At 45.6% G+C, this 22,712-nt stretch overlaps 3 protein-coding genes across 18 annotated transcripts in view; 1 reads left to right on the forward strand and 2 right to left on the reverse strand.

Moving 5' to 3' along the window:
• Positions 1–7,902, reverse strand: part of LOC117640742 — a 21,679-nt gene extending 13,777 nt beyond the window's left edge. Inside the window, exon 1 of one of the 2 annotated variants that reach the window (XM_034377626.1) lies at positions 7,805–7,902. The gene's annotated coding sequence lies outside the window, so the exon portion shown is untranslated. Of the gene's footprint in view, positions 1–3,038; positions 3,053–7,804 lie in introns of those variants that run through there. The other variant, XM_034377625.1, reaches the window with a different exon arrangement.
• Positions 4,449–15,630, forward strand: LOC117640738 (signal transducer and activator of transcription 5B-like). Of its 2 annotated transcripts, XM_034377588.1 has the most exons (18): positions 4,449–4,489; positions 6,515–6,580; positions 7,778–7,876; positions 9,352–9,508; positions 10,478–10,640; positions 11,380–11,469; positions 11,551–11,728; positions 11,821–11,927; positions 12,015–12,193; positions 12,919–13,077; positions 13,148–13,262; positions 13,345–13,493; positions 13,626–13,749; positions 13,820–14,055; positions 14,387–14,539; positions 14,608–14,735; positions 14,832–14,993; positions 15,099–15,630. In XM_034377588.1, the coding sequence occupies exons 4-18, from the start codon at positions 9,504–9,506 to the stop codon at positions 15,353–15,355; spliced, it is 2,205 nt and encodes a 734-aa protein (XP_034233479.1). In that variant the 5' UTR covers positions 4,449–4,489; positions 6,515–6,580; positions 7,778–7,876; positions 9,352–9,503; the 3' UTR covers positions 15,356–15,630. The 2 variants fall into 2 exon arrangements, with proteins under 2 accessions (XP_034233479.1, XP_034233480.1); XM_034377589.1 differs by lacking the exons at positions 4,449–4,489; positions 6,515–6,580 and adding an exon at positions 6,344–6,440.
• Positions 15,631–15,833: 203 nt separating this feature from the next.
• LOC117640739 overlaps positions 15,834–22,712 on the reverse strand; it is a 43,262-nt gene continuing 36,383 nt past the window's right edge. For all 14 annotated transcript variants that reach the window (XM_034377604.1, XM_034377590.1, XM_034377603.1 and 11 more), the window contains exons 7-10: positions 21,722–21,881; positions 19,176–19,501; positions 16,946–17,221; positions 15,834–16,322 (exon numbers count right to left, since the gene is read on the reverse strand). In XM_034377604.1, the coding sequence (XP_034233495.1) occupies positions 16,083–16,322; positions 16,946–17,221; positions 19,176–19,501; positions 21,722–21,881 (1,002 nt within the window). In that variant the 3' untranslated portion in view covers positions 15,834–16,082. The remainder of the gene's footprint in view (positions 16,323–16,945; positions 17,222–19,175; positions 19,502–21,721; positions 21,882–22,712) is intronic.

Below are 22,712 nucleotides of genomic sequence, written 5' to 3' on the forward strand. Positions count from 1 at the left end.
CACATCTTCAGATGCATACTTGGCTGAGTACACATGCACAGATGCATACTTGGCTGAGTACACACCTACAACGTATGCATCTGTCTGTACACCGTGTTGTCCGCCGAGGAAATCTTCCTCGTGGGGTGGGATTTCTAGGAAGAAGGGTTTCAGGCCGAACAAGGGTCCGAGTAAGCTCCCCAGCGGAAAATGTTCCCGGGTGGCTTCGGGTGGGGACTGCGGTTCGAGTGCACTCGGGCAGCGTTGCCAGAAGTGGGACTTTTCCGCTCGCCGTGGCCGGCCGGGGCCGGCAGAGCGGGAGCTTTCTCGGTGGTTACTTGCGCGCAGTGTGGCCAGACTTGGCGATTTGTCGCCAAGCTGGCGATTTTTGGTACGGTTTGGCGACAATCTGGCGACTGGTGATTGTTTTGGCGACTCAAAAACAATTTGGCAAATTCTTTTCGCGATTTTTTGCGATTTCTTTTAGAAACGAGCGAAAAATCTGTCTGCAGGTCTGGTGAGATGCCTTATCGCGCGTTTGTTTGTGTGGGTTGAGGGTTCGCCCCAGCCCGGCCGGACCCCACTTCTGGTTCCGTGAAATCCGCCCGGGAGGAAAGGGGCGCTGAGGCATAATCCTTAGGCCGTCAGCACTTGGGGCAAGGACCTAGCATTTAGTGAACTTAAATAAAAAGGCAGAAACTCTTGAGTATTGTTAAGTAGTTTTTTCGGGTATTAACGACCTATGAGCCAACTTGGTGATTATTGAGGCGATTTTGCTCGGGCGTCAAATTTTTGGGCCCACTTGGCGATTTGTGCTCATGCGTCAAATGTTAAAGCAACCTGTCGATTTCGGTGGCGGTTTTTCCCAGGACCAAAATTGGCGATGGATGGACTTGGCGATTTAAGGGGCAATTTGTGCTCTGGCGCCAAAAAATTGCGATTTTTTTTCCCGATTTGTGTTCTGGCGCCAAAAACTGGCGATTTTCTTGGCGATTCGAGCGGTGGCGACTTTTGACGACTCGAGCGCCGCCTGGCCTGGTGGCGACTCGGGGCGCTCGACATCTGGCCACACTGCCAGCGCACTGGTAGCCAACGAATGTGACGTCACGTTCGTTTCCACGTGAAAACGGCGATGTTAGTTTGAACGTGACAATCGGTGGAAATTTACAGTCAAACAAATGTGACACACCGCACAGCTTTGTCACATTACTTCGGGTGTGACACGCAATCAGCAGGGAAACTGTCACATTAAAACGAATGTGACACATGGTACTCATCCTAACAAATGTGACACCCATGCACTGTCACGTTCGTTTGAATGTGACACGCTATGTTGTCAGATTATGGGGGTGTCACGTTCCTTTGGATGTGACAATTAGGGCATGTCACATTCAAACGAACGTGACAGTATATGGGTGTCACATTCGTTTGGATGTGACTCGACATTATGTCAATGGGTACCATGTGTCACATTCGTTTTAATGTGACAGTTCGCCTGCTGCTTGCGTGTCACACCCGAAGTAATCAGACAAAGCTGTGCGGTGTGTCACATTCGTTTGACTGTAAATTTTCGCCGTTTGTCACGCTGAAACAAACATCGCTGTTTTCACGTGAAAACGAACGTGACGTCACATTCGGTGGCTACCAGTGCGTTGCCAGATGTGGCGATCTTGCGCCAGCGTCGCGATGTTTCGGCCGAAGTGGCGGCGACGGAAATTTCCCGAGTGGCAACTGGCGACGACGGTGGCGATCTGGCCCGCCGAATGGCGACTTCGGGGAAAAGGTGGCGATGTGGCGATTTCGGCTGTGCCGCTCGGCCACCCGGGCGGATTGGGGCCTTTCCCTCTGCTCGCCGTTGGCGAGCCGGGAAGGAAATTGCCGGCATTCGTGCCCATCTGCCAGCAGGCAAGAAAGCACCGGGGGGATGGGGAGGGTACAGTGGCCATTTAGCGCCAAATCTAACACTATGCCGCCGCCATCCAAGCAACCGGTCTACAAGATGATCGCCATGAAACGCCATGCTCAGCATCGCCATTAACGACAAGGTAGGTGTACGCCAGACCGTGTCTTGTCGTAACAGGCTTCGCGATGCTGAGCCAGTTACGACAATCCACGCCTGGCGTTACACCTCTTGGCCTGCGGCGCTCGCTTGCCTTCGGCAGGCGTCTTGTCCATATGTCGGCATACGAATCGGTGTGATCACGAGTCGAACCAGCATTCGGATTTTGGTTTTAAGCTAGGGGGCCTCCGCCCCCCAGATCCCCCTTTCGGGTCTGGAGAGTCAGAGTGTTTACTGATCAGAGTGCCTGACGTGTATAAGCTCGGCACCCTCGAGACCTGTCGGGATTCGAACTTGGGGTCGGGGTCAAAATGGATTCCATTTTCGTCATCAGCGCCCTCAAAAACTAGGGAACGATGTCAAATTTGAAATTAAAAGTTAAGTCGTTGAAAAGTTGTTTCGCCACGTTTCGTCCACTTTTGCTGGCCACGTTTTGTCCGAAAGTTATCCCCACCACTTTGGCTCGGGACGGGCTCCGCCGGCCGGTGCCTGCCATCGCCAGCCCGGGACTGACCCTCTCAGTAGGGATTATGGCGGCCTAATCGGCCGGCCCAGCTCAATTTTGAAAACACAATTTGCGTTCACTTTTCGAACATTTTGATCAACGGAACGTGTCGGCAACCTAAAACCGAGCAAAGTGATATAAAAAATTATCCTAAAATTGCAATTTTTAACCGAGTTACGGCAATTTCCGTTTGTTCTCGAACAAACGGAAATTGCCGTAGCTCGGTCAAAAATTTGAATTTTAGGGTAATTTTTTATATCACTTTGCTCGGTTTAAAGTTGCCGACACGTTCCGTTGGTCAAAATGTTCAAAAAGTGAACCCAAATTCTGTTTTCAAAATTGAGCTGGGCCGGTGGATAAGGTCGCCGTAATCCCTACTGAGAGGGTCAGACCCAGGCCGGCGAGCTAATTGACACAAGCTCCGGATCGCAGCACCCTATGAGAATTAACGCAGGGGCGCTTCACAGCGCTCCTCCCATAAGTTCAATGACGTACCAGGTACCAGGGTAACTTTCTTCGCCTCTTTATACAATACGCACATTACTTCAAAACGCCAGGGATTTATTATATTAGAGAGAGGGCAGCATTCCGTCCTCGCCGGACTCCCTCATTCCGCACGAGGAGCGAGCGACGTGCCGGCCTTAGAGACCCTCCCGTCAGAGATGCGCAAGCCAGCGCTTGGTAGTCCCGTGGAGTCAAAGGCACCCTGAGTCAGGCTAGCGGGCGGCCGCCGTATACCTGCTGTGCCGCACCAGATGCTGACCTGCGTAGCCTCGCCCGGGGCGAATTCGGGCTTCCCGCTCCGCATGGGACTACCAGTCGTCTGTGATTGGCTGAGAGGGCCCCCCTTTGCGCATCTCTGACGGGAGGGTCTCTAGCCAGGAACGGTTAGGGGACCACAAATCGGCGCGGCGCAGGTCCCCTTCCGAGCGCGCCCGAAGTCCCCCTCGCCGAGCGCGGCCCGAAGGCAAGCCCGAAGGTCCCCGTGGGTATTCCGAGGATGGGGATAACCCCGGACCCTCGGGCGATGTCTCCACCAGATGTCTCCGTGGCTCCGGGGTACCACCTCTGCTACGGCCTCTAGTATTGGTGGTTCAAACACTGGCCTGTTTTTGATTTTTCGGTTTCACCCACCCATTTTAGTTATGTTCAAATTTTAGGTTGGACAATATGTTTTAAGAATATTAAGGTTTGGTTTATATATGGTACGTTAGGTTACGTAAAGTTGGTCAGGTCGCAAGTGACCGAAACTTGTCGCGACTATAGCATGAAATATTTTGAGAATAGAGTAGGCTAAGATCTGTTGACATTAGAAATAGATCTGCCGCGATGAGAATAAGATCTGTAGCGAGCCCGTTTGGTTTTGATTAGGATAGGTTGGACAAATTATTTTAAAAATATTAAGGCAGCCTTCTGTCCACACCAACATACTACAATTTCCTTCTGACGAACATGCATTTCCATCTGCAGCAGATTCTAGCTCTGCATCGAAGCCGAAGATCTTCCCCTGGCTAATAGATGTTAAAACTATTAGCATTTAGGTTATTTCGATGATTATGTCTCCTTCGAGCCCCAGGTTGCCGTGCTCGGCACGGCGCAAAGTCTCCTTCGGCTCCGGCCGCTCGGCACTCTTCGGCACCGCTCGGCTCGGCCGCCAGGGGGACCTGCGCGGCGGCGATTTGTGGTCCCGTATCAAGACGTCTCTAGCCGGCCTGCAAGGCAGCCAGCCTGGACGCGGCCGCCGGCCGATCGGTCTGTCTGCCTGCAGCGCGTGCCGAGCGCAGCCAAACCGTAGCCTGCCCTCCCGGCCCCCGCCACCACCCCCCGTTCAGTGCGGGCGGGTATCAAAGATATCCAGAAAAGTCGGGGGCTCCGGAGTGCTAGTGTCTGCGCGGACATAGACCACTTTTGCCCCGCTTGGAATTTCGCGATGCAACTTGGTGGCTGTACGAAGTATTAGTTTGCGCAGGAAATGACATATTTTATTTTCTCCCGAGACTTGAGGGGGCTTCGTAGCGGATGGCAAAAACACAGGGCAGTTTTCAAGGTTTTTCAAGGGCTCTGCAGGGTGAACTAGGCCCTGCCGCGAAATATAAAATATGTCAGTTCCTGGAGGAGGTCAACGCGAATCGGAGGATAAGGGAGGGTGGGGCAGTTCGTAACAGGGGCAGTTCGTAAGAAGCACTCATATTAAAGCAATGGTGGTTCCTGAAGGAAATGTGCGTGTAACCCATCTTTCATTTTCAGTATTTTATTGATTTGCAATCAACACGGTCTTGATCGGTGCAATTTAATGGCCTTGAGAAGGGAGTAAAAGTGCGCTACCATTGAAATCTGTCAAATCTTAAATTTCTATGTCACGGGATTTTTCGTCTGGGTTCCCCCGGTAATCGATCATCCCCCACGGACTCGTTTCATCTTTTAGCATCATATTTGACGAACGTAACGCACCCTCGGACATTGAAGTAGCCCTCACCAAGCCTGGCAGGGAGCAGCATGAGTTGAATTGTGCAGTCTGGGGTAGTTTGTAACAGATGTAGATGGGGCACTTCGTAACAACGCGAAATCTCTTAAAACGATCCTTTTTCAACGTGGAATGCATGCATAATGATAATACTTTGAGATTCTAGAACGCGTCAATTGAAATTTTTTCCATTTGACCCACATTAGCATCCAAATGCACCATTTGTGCACCTTTAGTACGTTGTAAACCTTAGATGCTGCAAAACGTTTTTATTTCAACTCATAATCAATAATTTGTGTTTACATCTTTTGATCGTCTCTCTGAAACGAACTCATTGCCATAAGCATATTTGTAAATTTGCATTTTGAAAAAAAAAAACACCTTTTTTTACGCTTCCATTAAAATGCTAAATGTTCAAAAAGTACGTGAAAACGTCAACATTTGCATGACAAGGTCTATTTGAGTATTTATCAGTTTTGTGTGCGGCCCTTACTGCACTGAGAATGAAAGAGTCATGCTCAGGACTAAAATTTTGGATAAGGAATTCTTTCTCACCCAAATTTGGGTGAGGTAGGTGTCCTCACCCAAATTTGGGTGAGAATGCTGTCACCCAAATTTAGGTGATAAAGTCTACCTCATCCAAAATTGGGGTATTGATCAAGACTCTTTCATTCTCAGTGTGGCCTTTGTTGACTGCCATACAGCTGTTACAAACTGCCCCACTGCTGTTACGAACTACCCCGGCCCGGGGCAGTTTGTAACAGATGCAAGGGTTTGAGTTTCGCCCTATTATTCACGTTCAGTGAGCTTGGGAGCGTCTGCGGGCGTTTTTCAGTCTAGATAATGAGTGAGACTATTAATCTAGCACAAACACGCAACCGACAGACAAAAACCACGTCTTTGACTTTAAAATTCCAAATTCTGTTACAAACTGCCCCACCCTCCCTTACTCCAGTAACAAATGGTACTCAGAGGCTTTCGGGTTCCGGGCGCCGAAAACTTTGTCTCGGGCGCCCGACGGGCGCAACGCCTACGAATCGGGTGCATTCGGCTGCCCGCGGTAGAAATCCCCTTCCTGGGACAGGATTTCCCGGAAAAGGGGTCCGTCGCCGGCCAAATTTAGACAAACAAGCATGAAAATGTGGTCCCCTGCGGGAAATTCCATCGGGCGCTCTCGGGCGCGGTCGTGGTTTGGGCGCGCTCGGGCAGCGTTGCCAGACGTGCCACCTTGGTTGTACATGTGTGACTATGGCTGATTCCGTACCACCTTTTCGGGAAAAACGCCGGATTATGTCCGCTCCAGGCTAAGGGAACTTTCCGGGCGCCTGGGTCGAGTCGTTGCCCCCTGCTGACGGGCACGTTAATCCTCTGCCTGTTGGGGCACCTGATCCTGACCTATTCCACGGGACGGTGTTCCACGGGAAGGGGGTGGGGTAGGGTATCCGGCCAGACGCGGAAAAACTTAAAGTGCAGTGGCACTGTTGTGTTGGTTGCCCCATGCACCCAGGAGCTGCTGCTGCTGTACATGACGGACATCTACCAGCAGCGGGAGCAGCGTGGCCATGTGCAGGAGGTGGATGCACTGAGAAAACAAACGTGGTCAATTCCGCACGAGGTGGTGCGGTCAAATGTTTTGAAGATTTGACCACGTTTCATGATGCGGTCATCGCACTTCGAAGCGCAAAGGTGGTCAAGCTTATCGATGTCCTATCCTTTAACATCGGCGCAAACGTGGTGGATTCCGCGTTTGGTGATGCGGAGACGAGAATGACCTCCGCACCACACGTGCGGAATTGGCCGCATTTGTCTTCTCAGTATTCGGAAATTAAACGATCAGGTTGGATAGCCTTTAAAAAACCGCACCCGCATTTAAATTTCCCGCGTAGCGCACTGCCTTCTAAACATAGACAATCAACTATATCCATAGACCAACTGCTTCATGCCCAGGCTGGGATCCATGTGTTACGCCGCTCCCTGATTGGTCGGTACCTTTCACTTCACTGGTCATTGGTCGGCTGTGGTCACCAAGCTGCCTCGGCAGCGAACGCCGCGTCCTGGTTGGTCGAGGAGTCTCGAGCTCCGCCAATCAGGGCGCGGCGTCCGCTTGCCGTGGCAGCTTGGTGCAGTCGATGCCACACTTGTGGACCTGTTTATACCACTTTAAGTTGATGTTCAGCTACTTTCAGTGGTGAAAAAGAAGCCCACATAAATGAGAAATGTCATCAACCGGCTCGATTTTTAAAATGAACTTTAACTTTAGAGCCTCAGAGGAAGTTTTACGGAGGAACACCGCTCGTGCCGCTCGTGCCGACAGCTGATTGTTTGTTTTGAACTTGGTATTTATACCAACAAGCTTTGCTCAAAAACCAAGAGCCAGACACATAGATTTGAACACGCTGAATGCAATCAGACCACCATAATTTACATTTGTCGAGTTTGAACCTAGAAATGTTGAAGTGAAAGGTACCGACCAATCAGGGAGCGGCGTAACACATGGATCCGAGCCGGGCATGAAGCAGTTGGTCTATGGATATAGTTGATTGCCTATGCTTCTAAAATCTCTCTGCCCCCCCCCCTCGCCCCCCATGTACCACCTTTCCCCCACCCCTCGCGTACCACCTAAGAGCCCCGAAGTACCACCTTTTCCCCCCTCCCCGTACCACCGAGCGCCGTTCGGCTTCTGGGAACGCTGCGGCAAGCCTGCTAGTGCTATTACAATATTCGTCCTGCTTGCGTCGCGTTCGCGGTGCATCTGCTCTCTACGAACCAGCTTCATCTTCCAACTCCGATAACTAACCTGCAGTACGTGGGAGAGAATAGGTGTGTCAGTGGGACGCCGTGGTCACGTGCTCGAGAAACTGCGTCGGAGGTAAGTCCTGTGCACTCCAGTCCATGTTGGCGGAAGTACACCATAACGTGACATGGAAAGAAGACACTTGTTGAATGCAACGGTCAGAATTTGGTATGCCAATCGTTCATAACTTATGTGGGTCATTCTCCAGAAATGTTACAATTTGAGGTCCCTTCCTCTTTGCGACCGAACGGTTCGTCCTAGAGAGACGAGGTTTGAGCGAGAAGATAGTGCTTCTGGTGCCTCGATATAATCCACAATTGGGTTTGGAGATTTCACAAGGTTTTCAAGTGGTTGTGGCCTCCAGAAGGTGCAAAATGTAAACTCCGTAGTTGTCCTGATGCATAGTGTACTTTGTTTGCGCCTCTCGTATGACACACAGGACAATCGTTCCCGAGGGCTGTGCTTACCAAGGCACTCTTATACTTCAACTTGACCGTCCTGATGCATAGATTACTTAGTTTACTTAGTTTGCGCCTCTCGTATGACACACAGGACAATCGTTCCCGAGGGCTGTGCTTACCAAGGCACTCTATTACTTCAACTTGACCGTCCTGATTTACAAATTAAATTTGGAGCTTCGCGCTTGCACAGAATTAACATTTGTCCGGACCTTCTTTCTTTCCAATAATTCACGTGTTCACTTCTTCGAATTTGGCACTCCACGAGACAAACGGAAAGCCGCAGTCTCGTTTTGAGGTTTGATGTGGATTCCGGATGCCCAGACACCAAGTTTGAGCGATGTGTGTTCAATGGACGGCCACAGATTGGTACTCAAATTTCAAAAGAGGTACGCGTATTTTTTGTGTTTGTAAACTCCGTACGGACTCCGTATAGTACCCTATTTGCCACGGATCCCCTTTGCGACAAATTTTCGAAATTGCATGGAAACAATGCCTAGGTGGTTCTCTTATCAGCTGAGTATGGGCGTCGTGTTATTTCCACTTGTACGGCTGCAATCCACAAATTTGCTTTAAAATGTAAACTCCGTAGTCATTTTAAAGGGGAAAATCCAATGTTCCTCGAATCTGGTAACGATCGATGTTGTTTCACATTGTGCATTCCGTGACGAGAAAAACGAACCCTATATGAACTAAATCGGACAAATTTTAATTTTTCAGAGTTTCAAACGCCAAATTGTAACATTTTTGAAGAATGACCCATTTGCAAAGCATTTGTACCGTTTTGGTCACGTTTACAACAAATTTAAAATCTGCTTCTGACGGTATGATTCCATATTGTTGTCAAGAATTGATAATCTCAAGTGGAGATCCTTCAGCAGTTATGTCATGCAATAATTTGTTTTCTTTTAGTAGTCGTATGGTTAATTAGTGGTTTATTGGGACTTGTTAATGTAATTTACTGCATGACCTTGAAGAAGTTCTTGATGGGGTTGGACATATTTGGAACCGTATGTTGGTTGCATATTTGAAAAGACTTAAAGTGTTGCTGCCAGAATTTATAACAACAGTGCTGTATAAATTTTCTTGCAGTCAACGGGCCGAGTGAAAATCGTTCTCCAATGGCGCTGTGGGCCAAGACACAATCACTTCCTCCAGAGGCATTGCAGCAGGTTCGAGCCATTTATACAGACCGCTTCCCTATTTAAGTACGTCATATCTTAGCATCATGGATCGAAGAAAAAATGTGGTAAGTGTACGCACTAGATGTTTATGTACATACATTGTCCAAAACTATGTTTTGCCGTATTTCTGCAGCTGTAAGCTATGTACAATTTTATACTTAAACTAGGGACAATATTTCCATATTGTGCTAAAGGGGAGGTTCGGGTGAACATCTTGCTTTTCTTCAAAATGGGCCCCACTGTGAAAATTTGTTAGAAATGTAAAGTCTTGCGACATGAAGATTAAAATTTTACATTGGAAGGCACATGCCATGCCCTACACCCAGTCAAAGAGCCTTTTTTGTCTATTTTGGCTTCATCTTCAAAAGTTTCTTGCGCATACTTATTTTGTCGTTAAAGGTTGGCCTCGACATTTTTCACTTCTTCGATTCATTTTTAAAAGATTCCGGCATACACTACTCGAGATGTCCATTACATAAGTAGCGACAGTCTTTTTAGGCAGAGCATTTGACTATGATTGACAAAAGTGAACAATGCAAGTTTTAGTGACATTCCAGCTTTTAAAAGCTTGTCAATGATAATGTAGTGGACATTTTGAGTTGTGTAAGCCAAAACCTTTTTAAAATGAATCGGAGAAGTGAAAAATGTCTGGGCCAACCTTTTGCGACAAAATAGTGTGCGCAAGAAGCTTTTTTAAGATTTAGCCAAAATAGGTACCAAAAGGCTCTTCCACTTGATGTAGAGCATAGCATGTACCTTTAAATGTCAAATTATAATATTTCTTTAGTGATATTTCATATATTAAACAAATTTTTGCAGTGGGACCAACTTTGAAAAAAAAAAGCAAGATTTTCACCAGAACCTCCCCTTTAGTGTTTATAAAATAGTACCCAATTTTTGTACATATTTGTACATGACCTGCGCAAATACTGCAAGAGTTATGGACAAAAAGTCCTTCAGCATTTAGTGTGTAGTAGCATCTCCTCAGTTACTTTTCTAGTTCACAATTTTCTTATATTTAGTTTTGTTTGCAGGTGTTTTGAGATTGAGGCAGATAATCCTCATCATGGGCAGTATGCTGCAAGTACTGTTGTGGCGGATTTAATTCACCTACTGGAAACAAAGGCTAATTCCATGAATTCAGAGGACCTCTTAACAACAAAGTTTATAATAATGGACTTTGCTGATGCTGTCAAGGTACTTGTTATTTAACACGGTGAAACCGGAGTCTGGTTTCCCAAGGGGCTTGCACCTTTTTCCAGGAGGGTTCCTGAGAACTCACAGCAAATTTTCAAAATTGTGCAAATGGACTTTGCTTAACAGAAATGGATTTGTCTCTTCAAAACAAACAAAACTGTCGACACATGTCGGAGGCTTTGATGCGAAATAAGGAAGTATTTGAGCTTTAAAGGTGCCTAAAATCGATGTATTTTGAATCTCTAGGGAAATTTTGAACGTTTGAAGATCAACTACTTTCTTACTACGCATACAACCCTATGACATGTATTGACAATTTTTCGTTTGTCTTATCAAGACGAATCCATTTCTGTATAGCGAAGTCAATAGACACCTCTCGCAGAACCCAGAGTGAAGAAGGAGAACCCAGGCCGGAAACAGTTGCCAAATATCGCTTCTTTGTTCATGATGAGTGTTCATTCTCGATCCAAAAATTCAAGAAATGATTGAACATGATTGAATATGATTTAAACCTGCAAAACACCCGTGAAAAGGGCCGATTTCTTGTACTGTTTCCGGTCTTCGTTCCGCTTCTAGAAGTGTCCACTTCTAGAAGTGAACAATTTTGAAAACTTGCCGGAAGTGCCCAGGATCCTTTCTGGAAAAAGTCGCAACCTTCTGGAAAGACCAGACTCCGTTTTCACCATTAGCGGTTGATGTTTCACGTAGACTTGTTACTATATCTTTGTCTTGTTCACAGCAACGCTATGCTCGATGTCCTCTGGATTTGTTTCGGCTAGTGCGCCATTGCCTGAATTCAGAGTTTAAAGTTATACAACAAGTAGAAAATGTAAGCTTATTTCTCTCGATCGCAACACGAACTAGACACTGTCGGTTCTGCTCTGTTTAATGGTAGTTTTTATCCTTCTAGGTCCCGATGGGCTCAATGACGCCTGGACCAGGTTTAATGCCAGACTCAGCTGCTGTAATAGCACAGCAAGTAGATGTCTTAAGGCATCGCACTACAGAAACTGGTACACTTCTCCGACAAGTGGAACAGGAACAAGAGAATTTTGCCCTCCACTACCATGAGTGCACCAAACTAAAAGGTATAAAATTTATTTTGTAAAGCGAGGTTGAATAATGAAGATTCCCAGTCATGACTTTCAACTTTTCACTAATCATCATTTTGAATTTCTAGCTCATCTTCAACACCTGCAATCACAGCAAATAAATCAACAAAATATAGAATTGGAAAAAACGGTTAGGCGCCAAAAAGATATTTCAGAACAAACTTTAAATCAAAAGGTACCTCTTGGACATTGCACATTCATTTGCTTCCGCACATTGCCCTTAGTTTTACTGAGCTCTGGTGTTTTATGGTTCGATCTTCAGGTATCCAGTCTTCTTCGGCTCAGACTTCAACTATCTGAGAAACTCTCAGAGACGGTGACGCTCCTTGTAACCTTGCAGTGCTGGGTTTTAGACGAAGAATTGATCCGATGGAAAAGAGAGCAGCAGCTTGCAGGAAATGGAGCTCAGTTCAACAGTAATTTGGATTGTATCCAAGATTGGTATGAACACGTGTTTCAAAGTAAGGGGGTACTAGTTCACTTAGCAAGGTTATAGTAAAGGAGTGTTATCACGAATTATTTGCGGACAGGGAAAGTAAGGTACGTCAGAACTGAGTATGGGAACTCATTTTAATTTCATTTTGGATGAAAATCACAAATGTGGATAGAGTTTGAAGCAGCAGTTACAACTTCCTCAAAATCACTTTTTTGAATACTACGGTATTCAGGGTTCATGCCAAAATTTTTGATTGATTTGGATGTGATTTTGCACGGACACGCTAAGAACCCGCAATTCTCGCTTAGGTGGAAAATTGCAACAATTTTTTTAAGTGTATGAGGCGCCAGTTAAAATTGTTTTCCTAATGTTTTACCTAGTTCACGGGAGAATGACCGGCGTTCTGATCGTTCACACCAAGTTTGAACCTTTCTGGGTCCTACCACCGGTTAGTCCGAACCCCGTATACCAACGGACTGTGTATTTGTTGCAGTGGTTTAGAGAAAATCGCCGAAAAAAGCCGTAACTGCTGCTTCCGACGCGTTTCAGATTGAAGATTTTCACATAAAAATTAAAGTAAAATAAATAAGCATCATCTGTTTTGACGGCCTTTTCTTCCCCCGTCCGCAAATCACAAAACCACGGAAATTTTTGTCCTTGCTTAGTCTGCTAGCCCCGTAAAACTGTCTGAAAGGTTTATTCAATGAACATGCCTTTCTTTTTATCGCAGGTGTGAAAGTCTCGCTGAAATTATCTGGCTCAACCGCCAACAGATCAAAGAACTGGAGCGCTTGAAACAGAAGTTGACATTGGAGCCACCGGGTGTTGTTAATGTCTTGCCAAATCTATGTATTCAAATTACTGAGCTTCTTTCATCTCTAGTCACAAGGTAATTTCAAATTTTGTTCTAACTTCTCTTAACTATAAACTTCAAATCCATAATGAAACATTTGTTTCAGCACTTTTATTATAGAAAAGCAACCTCCACAAGTTATGAAAACCAACACTAGATTTACATCTACTGTTCGCTTATTGGTTGGAGGTAAACTGAATGTTCACATGACTCCACCCCAGGTAAGATAATGCGATTCTCCTTTTTTTCTTCTATTTTCCATGATAGGGTAGTTAGTGGATTATTTTCTATGCTCTGTGTTAGGTCAAGGCAACGATCATTAGTGAAGCTCAAGCAAATGCACTTCTTAAAAACGATATTGTTGCTAAAGGAGAAGCCGGTGGTCAGATTTTGAACAACATCGGGACAATGGAGTACCATCAGGCAACACGTCAACTGTCAGTTAGTTTCAGGTAAACTTCGTCAAACTGCTCACAACTAAGAGAGCGCATTTGGAAAACAAACGTGGCTGATTGCGCACGAGGTGATGCGGTCAATACAAGGTTTCTTAGTAAACGAAGTTAACTGTATATTTCCCTATTCAGAAACATGCAACTGAAGAAGATAAAGCGGGCCGAGAAAAAAGGAACTGAGTCCGTAACGGATGAAAAATTTTCACTCCTGTTCCAATCTCAATTTTCAGTTGGTGGTGGTGAACTTGTATTCCAGGTAAGTCCGGTCAGATGCTGTTTTTGTCGTGCCCTTTGCAATGCTTGACTTCAATATTTTTGATTTGCAGGTGTGGACCTTATCTCTTCCTGTTGTGGTTATTGTCCATGGAAACCAGGAGCCCCATGCGTGGGCCACTGTCACTTGGGACAATGCTTTTGCGGAACCGGGTCGTGTTCCTTATGCTGTACCTGATAAGGTCTCGTGGTGCCGCGTAGCTGAAGCACTCAACACGAAATTCCGCTATGCCACTGGAAGACCTCTTACAGAAGCAAATTTGTGTTTCCTTGCAGAAAAGGCATTCGGGTACAAGTTCACATTATTTTCCGTGGGTGGGGAAAAATCGGACACTGCAGGACCGGGGAAAAATCGCACAACCCTTTTTTTTGACTGAATTGTCTCATTTTGAAACCAGGAAATTCTTCTTGCTAGTAAATGGCACTCTTCACTAACGCGCGTAATAGCATTAGTTAGTCTCAAAACAAGGGAATCCAGTCCAAAAAAATGGAGCGTCCCATTTTTCACCACCGCAAAGTGTTCGGTTCGCTCCCGCACTGTAACTGACCCTATGTCATGTATTGATTGCAAGCAGTAAGAATTTGCAGGATGACCTTCAACGATAATAATTTGTTTTCAGAAGCCCAAACACGTCAGATCTCCAAAACCAGATGCTTACATGGTCACAATTTTGTAAAGAACCACTTCAAGATCGCAGCTTCTCATTTTGGGAATGGTTTTACGCTGTCATGAAACTCACAAGAGAACACCTGCGAGGGCCTTGGACGGATGGGTGAGGCGAATTGCAATTAATGTTTCAACGATTGTGTGGATGGGTTTCTAATTGATTCTATGTTCCAGGCTTATTTTGGGCTTCATCCGAAAGAAACAGGCGCAGGATATGCTTATTGCGACCAACACAACGAGCACCTTCCTTCTACGATTCTCAGATTCTGAACTTGGTGGCATTACCATAGCATGGGTTGGAGGTAAGTCAAAACAAATGTTTAAATGGCTATTACAACAAAGCAATGTATTTTGAGTGAAACCCTTTTTGTTATCTTTTCTTTCTCCCCTGTTTTTAGATGGAGAGTTAGGTTCTCAGGTGTTCATGTTGCAACCCTTCACTCACAGGGACTTTGCCATCCGCAGTTTACCAGACCGCATTGCTGATTTGCAACATCTTGTTCACCTCTATCCTGATATCCCCAAAGACCAGGCCTTTGGGAAGTACTACACGCTACTTGGTACGTAAAAGCACTACATAACCGCTGGCTCATGAATTTCCTCCAGCAGCTTGGTAATTGTTTCTTCCGCCCATTTCATTACTTATTTTACTTCTTACCTTACAGAGGATCAGCCAACTTCAAACAATGGTTACGTGAAACCTTTCTTGGTGACCCATGTTCCTGGCTGGGGAGGGCCTGGTCCAAGTTCCACTCCAAGTTACCCCAACACACCCCCCGACATGTTCCAAGCTCCATCCCCCGAGGCAGGTTCGGCCAGAGACACTCCATCTGTGGCCAGTCATGTTTCTGACTCGGTAAACCGGTCCGTGGACTATGATCAATTTCCACAACACTTCCCTCAGCTCTGGGCATACACATAATGTCGTAGACCTGTATCCAAGAATTTACTTGTTGATTGAAGAGCGATTGTGACGTTGATTGCAGTTTTGGCATGACCAACTTTCCAGCATAGAATTTTTTTTCCTACAAGTAGTACCCAACCGATTGGAACCCTACACTATTTCGTCCTAGCATGTACCCGGCAGTGTTGGCTGCATATATTGAATAGTTTCTTTTAATGTGTGACGATAGTAGCTGTGTCGCTAGTCTTCTATACTTTGTATGTAAATATTTAAACAAAATAAAATGTATGGTACGTGTGTCTCCAGTCACATCAGGCTATTTATTTTTCATATATGTCTATCAAAAGTTATGTGCGTCGTATGAGTGAATACAGTTTCGACTGAATCCAGTTATGTGAGTTGCAAAGGATGCCTGTTGAAGGCGACTCGTCCTAAACTAACCAGGAACATGCTACTAGCACCTTGAAACAGTTCCACTCAAATAAAATCAAGGATAGAAACATGATGACACAATTTATTACGATCGAAAGCACTTCTACAGCAAGTATTATATAGATCCTATACTCAAATTCATACGAACAACAATAATTCATTACTCAGTAGTTTCTTCAAAGTAAAAATTCATTCGTTGAACAATTGAGATTTTAAAAGGTCCTTAACTGGAATTATAAAACATGCACAGCCAGTCGAGTGCCGCCTTCGCGTAGCCTCCAGTGTTCTCGTTAGTCCTGCCTTGGAGGTACAGTCACCAGTCGCTGTCGTCGCCGCTGGTGTCATCGCTCTCGTCGTCGGTGGGGACGGGGTCCTCGTCCTCGCAGTCGGAGGGCGCCAGGCAGGCGGGGTCCTCGCAGCGCTGCGGCTCCTCGTCCTCCAAGCCCCCCCACCGCAGTTTGCGGCGTGCCAACCTCACGCCCAGCTTCTGGACGCGCAGAGCGGGCCGCGCGCCGCGCAGCGCCACCAGGGCGGCCCGGCCCAGCCGCGTCAGCTGCAGGCAGAAAAAGCGCCAGGCACACGCTTTAATTTCTATTTTTTTTGTTTGTAAATTCCTAGAGAACCTGCTGGAAAAAGGAGTGTTTCCGATCTTCGGAAAATTACAAGACCTCAAATGTTTCAATTTTGAATGAGTTTCCGGCAGGTACAGTACAAAAAAATATTTTTGAAAGCCTCCGGAAATTCCCAACGGAGCTTTGAAGAACACTTTCTGGGATTTTCCAATTTATTATTTACAGTGCACACGTTCAAACGAATTTGACACAGATGTGCGACGAACGCAACTCCTTCGAGTTGAAATGAAAGTTACGTCACAGTGTCCGAATTGGTCCGCACGACTTTGTGCGATTCTGCGTACAAATTTGTACGAAACAGTTTGCATGCTCAAGACTGAGTGAGACCACATACAAAATTGTACACATACATTTAGTGTGTAAAAACTAAAAAGTTTCTACCTACAAACTGTACCAACTAAAAAGTTTCTACCTACAAACTGTACAAACTAAAAAGTTCCTACCTACAAACTGTACAAACTAAAAAGTTTATACCTACAAACTAAAGTTCATACCTTACAAGTGCCCGAAGTACTACGTAAAGTGTTAGATGTGTGGGACCCACCTGAATGTTCTGAAGCTGCAGCCTGCGTAGTTTCGGCAGCAGCCCCGCGGCCAGCCCGTCCAGCACGGTGCTGGGCACGCGCACATCGGTCAGCCAGAGCACCTCCAGGTGAATCAGGCGCAGGTCCAACATGGCCGCCAGGTCCCGCGGCACGTCCGGGGCGCGATTCGACATGTGGTCCATGGTCGGCTGGTCGCTGGTGGAGTCGAAGGCCAGCCAGAGGCACGTGAGCAGCGGAAAGGAGTCAGCCACCATTTCCACCAGGCCTCGATGAGCCTGAAGACATGTGTCATGTGTGTCAAATCAGCTGGGCTTCCATCTTCAAAAGTGCACACTCGAAAAAGTCTGCGAAGCATTTAACTAGTACGAGGAAAATGAAGGCATTTTAGAATTGCTTTTGATTATGGAGAGAGGATTCGTATTACGAAGGATTTCGCTTTAATAAACAAAGCATTTCTTCGTAGATTTTACAATGCCCTTGTTTCATCCCTTGTTCCGAGGCGATGCTCCGTCGACTTTTATACTGTGCATAGCGCCAAATTTGAGCGACTGCTCCACGCGTTATAATGCCGAAGCCTAGATAATATTGTGTCATTGGCCAGTGTAACTGTTTCTATACAGCATAGAACGTTCACAAACACAATTTAACAGTTACTGAGTGAAACTAAGATCAACTTCCACATCGCGCTCACAAAGATTTTGAGACATCTTAGTTTTACCAAGTTATACCAAACTTCTGAACCAGTGCTTCGGGAGATTGCATGAGTTTAGGGTGAGCATGGACCAAGTTAGTCCCACGCTTCTTAGCGGGGAACTGTTTGCACTTGCACTCATACAAACTTGCGCTGCACTGGTTCAGAAATCTCGAAGGATTTGGCTGCATTGTAAGCTGCGAAGAATTTGCTACGTCACGCGAAGAAACTCAGTCCGCATTACTAACAAATTCGTTCGCAACGTTATGAACTAAATGTCCGCAACTTTGCAAACAAATTTAATGCGAGCCAAACGAGAGCCAAATTTATTTGCAATACAAACTAAATTCTTCACAACTTGCAGCCAATGTGCAGCCAAGTTCTTCGCAAGGTTTTAACAGTAAAGGTGCTCCCACAATGCCAACATCACATCACATTACATCACAACACATCACTGCATTTATGCTTATATTCAATATAAAAAGCACAACTCTGTCAAAAAAAATTATTAGTTTCTTCGCGAAAGTCACTATTTATTGATGGAGTGTGACAATAATACCTCATCCCCTTCCGTGTGTTAGTGATGTGATGATGTGATGTGATGTGATGTGGCCTTTGTGGGAGCACCTTAACAGTGTGGATTTGCAGTGCGACCCTACACTGTGATTCCAAACGGTATGAACAAAGCACGTGAAGTGCAATGCATTAATGAGACGTCGCACCGTTCGTGCAATGCCATAGCCACATCGCACCGTACGTGCAATGCAACAGCCACATCGCACCTTGCGATGCGTCCCGATGATGCCCTATCCTAATGCATGGGAAGGCATTGCACTTCACGTGCGACGCAAAAGCATTGCACCAACTAGTGCGATAAAAACGGACTCAAACGCATCGCACCAAATGACGCTGCTACACCGTTAAGAGAGGTTGTTTTACCACAACAACACAATCACTAACCTAAACAACGCTCTTGTTCATGAACTAGTTTTTTTTTGTTTGAAAGCGATGAATTTGCTGCTAATTTTTTTCTGACTTATGCTGTTTGCAAACAACCTTTAAATGTTTATACACAACCCGGTCAACTTAAGAAGTGACTACTGTGGCTCACTGGGAGTGTTACTTCATTGGCAGTCAAATTTAATGCTCAAGAATGGCAACTGGTTTACAAACTTTTTGTTGACGAACAAAACTCAAGTCCTCAATCAGTTAACAACTTTGGTCCCAAAAAAAATTAGAAACATATTTACTGCTTAGTTAAAACAATATTTTTAACAGTGCTCTCATAGCCTTTGGGGATTCTCAGTGCACTACAAACCTAATTGTCTACTAAGTACACACTTGCAAATGCATACTTGACAAGTACACACTAACAAACGCATATGCGTAGCATGGAGTTATACGGCACCAGGCACTTGCTAAGTATGCATTTGTAAGTGTGTAGTACTTGGCCAAGTATGCGTTTGGAAGTGTGTACTTGCAAGCATGCATTTTTAAGAGTGTACTTTGTAGTAGACAGTTAGATTTGAAGTGTGTACCTGGAAGGCGAGCGTCACACTCAAAGTGTTGATGTTGCGCGCCAGCGGGAAGGCCGCCAGTGCCCTCCGCACTTCGGCGTGCTTCTCCGTGCCCAGGTCGATGAGGTGCAGCGCGGTGAGGTCGGTGAAGTCGTTCAGGAGGCCGCGCACCAGCCAGCGGGCCGGCACCTCCACCGTCCGGAGAAGCGCGCAGCGGCGCAGCGCCGGCACCACACCCGTCTCGGGCTCAAGGAACGCCCACCTGCAGAAGTCCAGCAGGCGCGACTGGACCTGGAAAATGGTGACGGTGTCCTCGCAAGGCCGCAGCAGCTCCAGCACCACCTCCCCTGTAAAGAGCGACGCGTTTCAATTTCCTGACAATTCCCCGAAGGGAAAACAATTTGAATTAAGGAGTACGTTTTCCCTGGAAAGAACGAAGAAAACGCGTTGAAACAACGTGAACACACTAAATTACTATGTACTTTTTTGTGCATAAGCTTCGCACGAAATTAAACATGCGTTTCGATACGCACGAATTTGTGCGTAACTAAGACCGAAAGTGTGCGTTGTTGCGCATAAAATTCGTGCGTATTGAAACGCATGTTTAATTTTGTGCGAAGCTATGCACAAAAAAGTACATAGTAATTTAGTGTGTAAGGAGTACGTTTTCCCTGGAAAGAACGAAGAAAACGCGTTGAAACAACGTGAAGGAACGTGCGATTAAGTGACATAATTTGAATTAAAAATAACGTGAGTAATTGGAATTTTAGAAAAAAAAAACAACAAAAAAACGGTGTCGAAAACTTTTTGAAGTTGTTGGCTCCTCACAATTTCGAAACACACAAAACTACAACTTTCAAGTTTTCAGTGCATAGCTTCGCGCGAAATCGAGCAAACGTTTCTTTCTTTGAAAAAGCACGAATTCGTGCGCAGATGAAGCACGAAAACGTGCGTTGTTGCGCACGAATTCAAGCATTTCACGCGTATGCTCAATTTCGTGCATAGCTGTGCACAGGAAAATCTACATTGTAAATTTGAGTGAACACGATGAGTGTGAACAGACACGTTGTCCAAGATTATGGACGCAGTCCGCGCACCTCTGTCTCCCCCTTGCCTCTGTCGAGGGGGAATCGACGTGAAGTTCTGTCCCCATTTTCATTATCCTCTGCACTGACCCTCCTAAAATACGCAGTGAAAACGTCACCAGGCAGTCCTGGGACATTTAACACAACCAGGGCAACGCTTGAACCACTTCGACGAGTTGGGCTCAAAACCTTAGGATGGAGGGACAAACCAAGAATAGTTCCAGTCACCGAGGTCGTCAAGTTCCCCTGGGATCCCAAGGCAACGTTTTCACCATTTAGGCTGCGCGGTGTTACCGCTATGGAGAAAGTTCTGACTAAAGTACTATAGAGCATCAAAGTTAGGATATTGTAAAGTGAAACAAATGGCTCTTTAACATTTTTCAATACTGCACTTGAGTCAGAAGTCTCAATTCATGGGTAAAAGTAGTTCCTTTCCATTGCATTAACTCATGACCTCTTCTTAGTTTCTGAGTTGTGGATGTTAACATTAACTTATAGTTGTTTCCAAAATTCTTCTCACGACAAGAGAAAGGTACCCAGCCTTTATTTTCTGAAACTTATATCTCATTTGACATTGGACAAAGATAGCGTTGCCCTTTTCAAAAAAGTAATTATGGCAAAATATGGCAGAATCTCTCAAATTGAAAGAAAATAAAAACATGCCTTGTAAAAAATATTTTACAGCCTATACCGGGCTCCCCTTTCCAAATGTGGCATCACTTCCTTTATCTTTTTTCTTTGGAGGTTCAATTGCCAGAATCTGAAGATTGGGTTCCTTTTCTTTGTCGTGAGGAGAATTTGAGAGAAACGCCTTAAAGTTCACATAAACCTCCACAACTCAGAAACTAATAGGTGTTGGGGCCTCCTACTTTGGGAATAAATTCATCTAATAGTGATTGAATTTCAATCACAAAATGAACTCCCTGTCACAAATATTTCTAGGACATCGAAATTTTACTTTAAACAAACAGGGTTCCCACAAATTTCTCTCGAGTACTTTCCGTGACTTCCAGGACCAACATTCAAAACTTCCATGACCATTTCCACACAAGAAACCTTTGAAATTCGTTTGGATTTCTAAAGGTCATTGAGATGTTAAGATTTTCTCATTTTTACTAACTATGAAGTTCCCTGACTTTTCCATGACTTCGACGACCAAAATTATTTTCCATGACTTTCGCTGACTGTCCAGGTGGGGACTTGTGGGAACCCTGCTCCAAATAGATAGGTCCCCGGTGAATGTTGCCTGCACACTACTGCACACAAATGTTGTTGTGTAGATTTTGCACGAGACGTCACAGTATTTTGAGCAGATGAACTTCTCGTACAAATTGGAACGCAATTTTTAACAAAATAAAGGAAAAATGTTCGGCCTTTCGTATGAGAATCTTGCAAAAAGTTCACGCGTACAAAAAACTGTAACGTCTCGTACAAAATTGTACACAACATTCAGTGTGTGGGCAGGCGGTTGATCCTCCATACCGGTGACGTTGGAGCCCACGAGCAAGTAGTCCACGCCCTTGGCCGAGCCGGCCGCGTCGTACGTCCTGACCACGGCACCGCCCAGGCGCAGCTCCCGCAGCCCCAGCCCGTCGATGAAGTGCAGCGTGGCGACGTCGTCGATCCGCGGCAACTGCAGCACCTGCAGAATCACAGGGGCATTCCATGACTACGGGGCCACTTTCGTAGGTGACCATCTCCGATCTTGATGCAATTTGGGTCACTTATAGTACCCCCCAAGAAAGAATTTTGTGCAAAATCTCAGTCGGATCGGACGAAAACTTCCGGAGATATCGAGGTTTTGTGTTTTTTCAAAAATCACCTAAAATCTATTCAGGAAAATGACATGATATTACGTTTTGCATCGTGCCATCGTTAATATTTGAGCTACAGCAAAACACAGGGGTTCGTTGGAAGCGCAAAAGAATGGGGAATCAGAATATGTGATTGGACTTGAGATTCGAGTGCCCTACACTATGAAAATCTTGACAAATACAAAAAAACCCTAATTTTTTTTGCCAATGTTTAAGGCTCTGGGTAACGGACACCCACATCCAGAAAGTCAAATCTGAATAGCGCAAAATGTAGCCCAAACCTTTAACTTTCGATTGCTATGTTGAAAAAAGGTGGGTATGGGGGTCGTTTAGGCTGTGCAGCTTCTCGAAAGTGGAGATGCACACTCGAAAAACGTGAAAAAAATTAGCTAATTTTTCGTCCGAGCCTTGCTGTTCTGCTATCCATGGTCACTCCCTCTTCAGTCATACCTCATTTTAAAGCGTTTTTTCTTTGCGAATCCAAAACTCCCTTGGAATGAGATCCGAGGCACCAGAAAGGCTGTGGAGCCGATTTAGTGAAAGCACAACATTTTCTCAAGGAACATTTTTCAGGAAAAAATGGCTATTTTCAACGCCATAAAGAGGACTGTTAGACAACTCGTATCAGAGCTCCCGAGGCGTCATTCTACTCAGAAAAA

This window comes from Thrips palmi, unplaced genomic scaffold, assembly GCF_012932325.1.
Source record: "Thrips palmi isolate BJ-2018 unplaced genomic scaffold, TpBJ-2018v1 HiC_scaffold_12, whole genome shotgun sequence".
Taxonomy (NCBI): domain Eukaryota; kingdom Metazoa; phylum Arthropoda; class Insecta; order Thysanoptera; family Thripidae; genus Thrips; species Thrips palmi.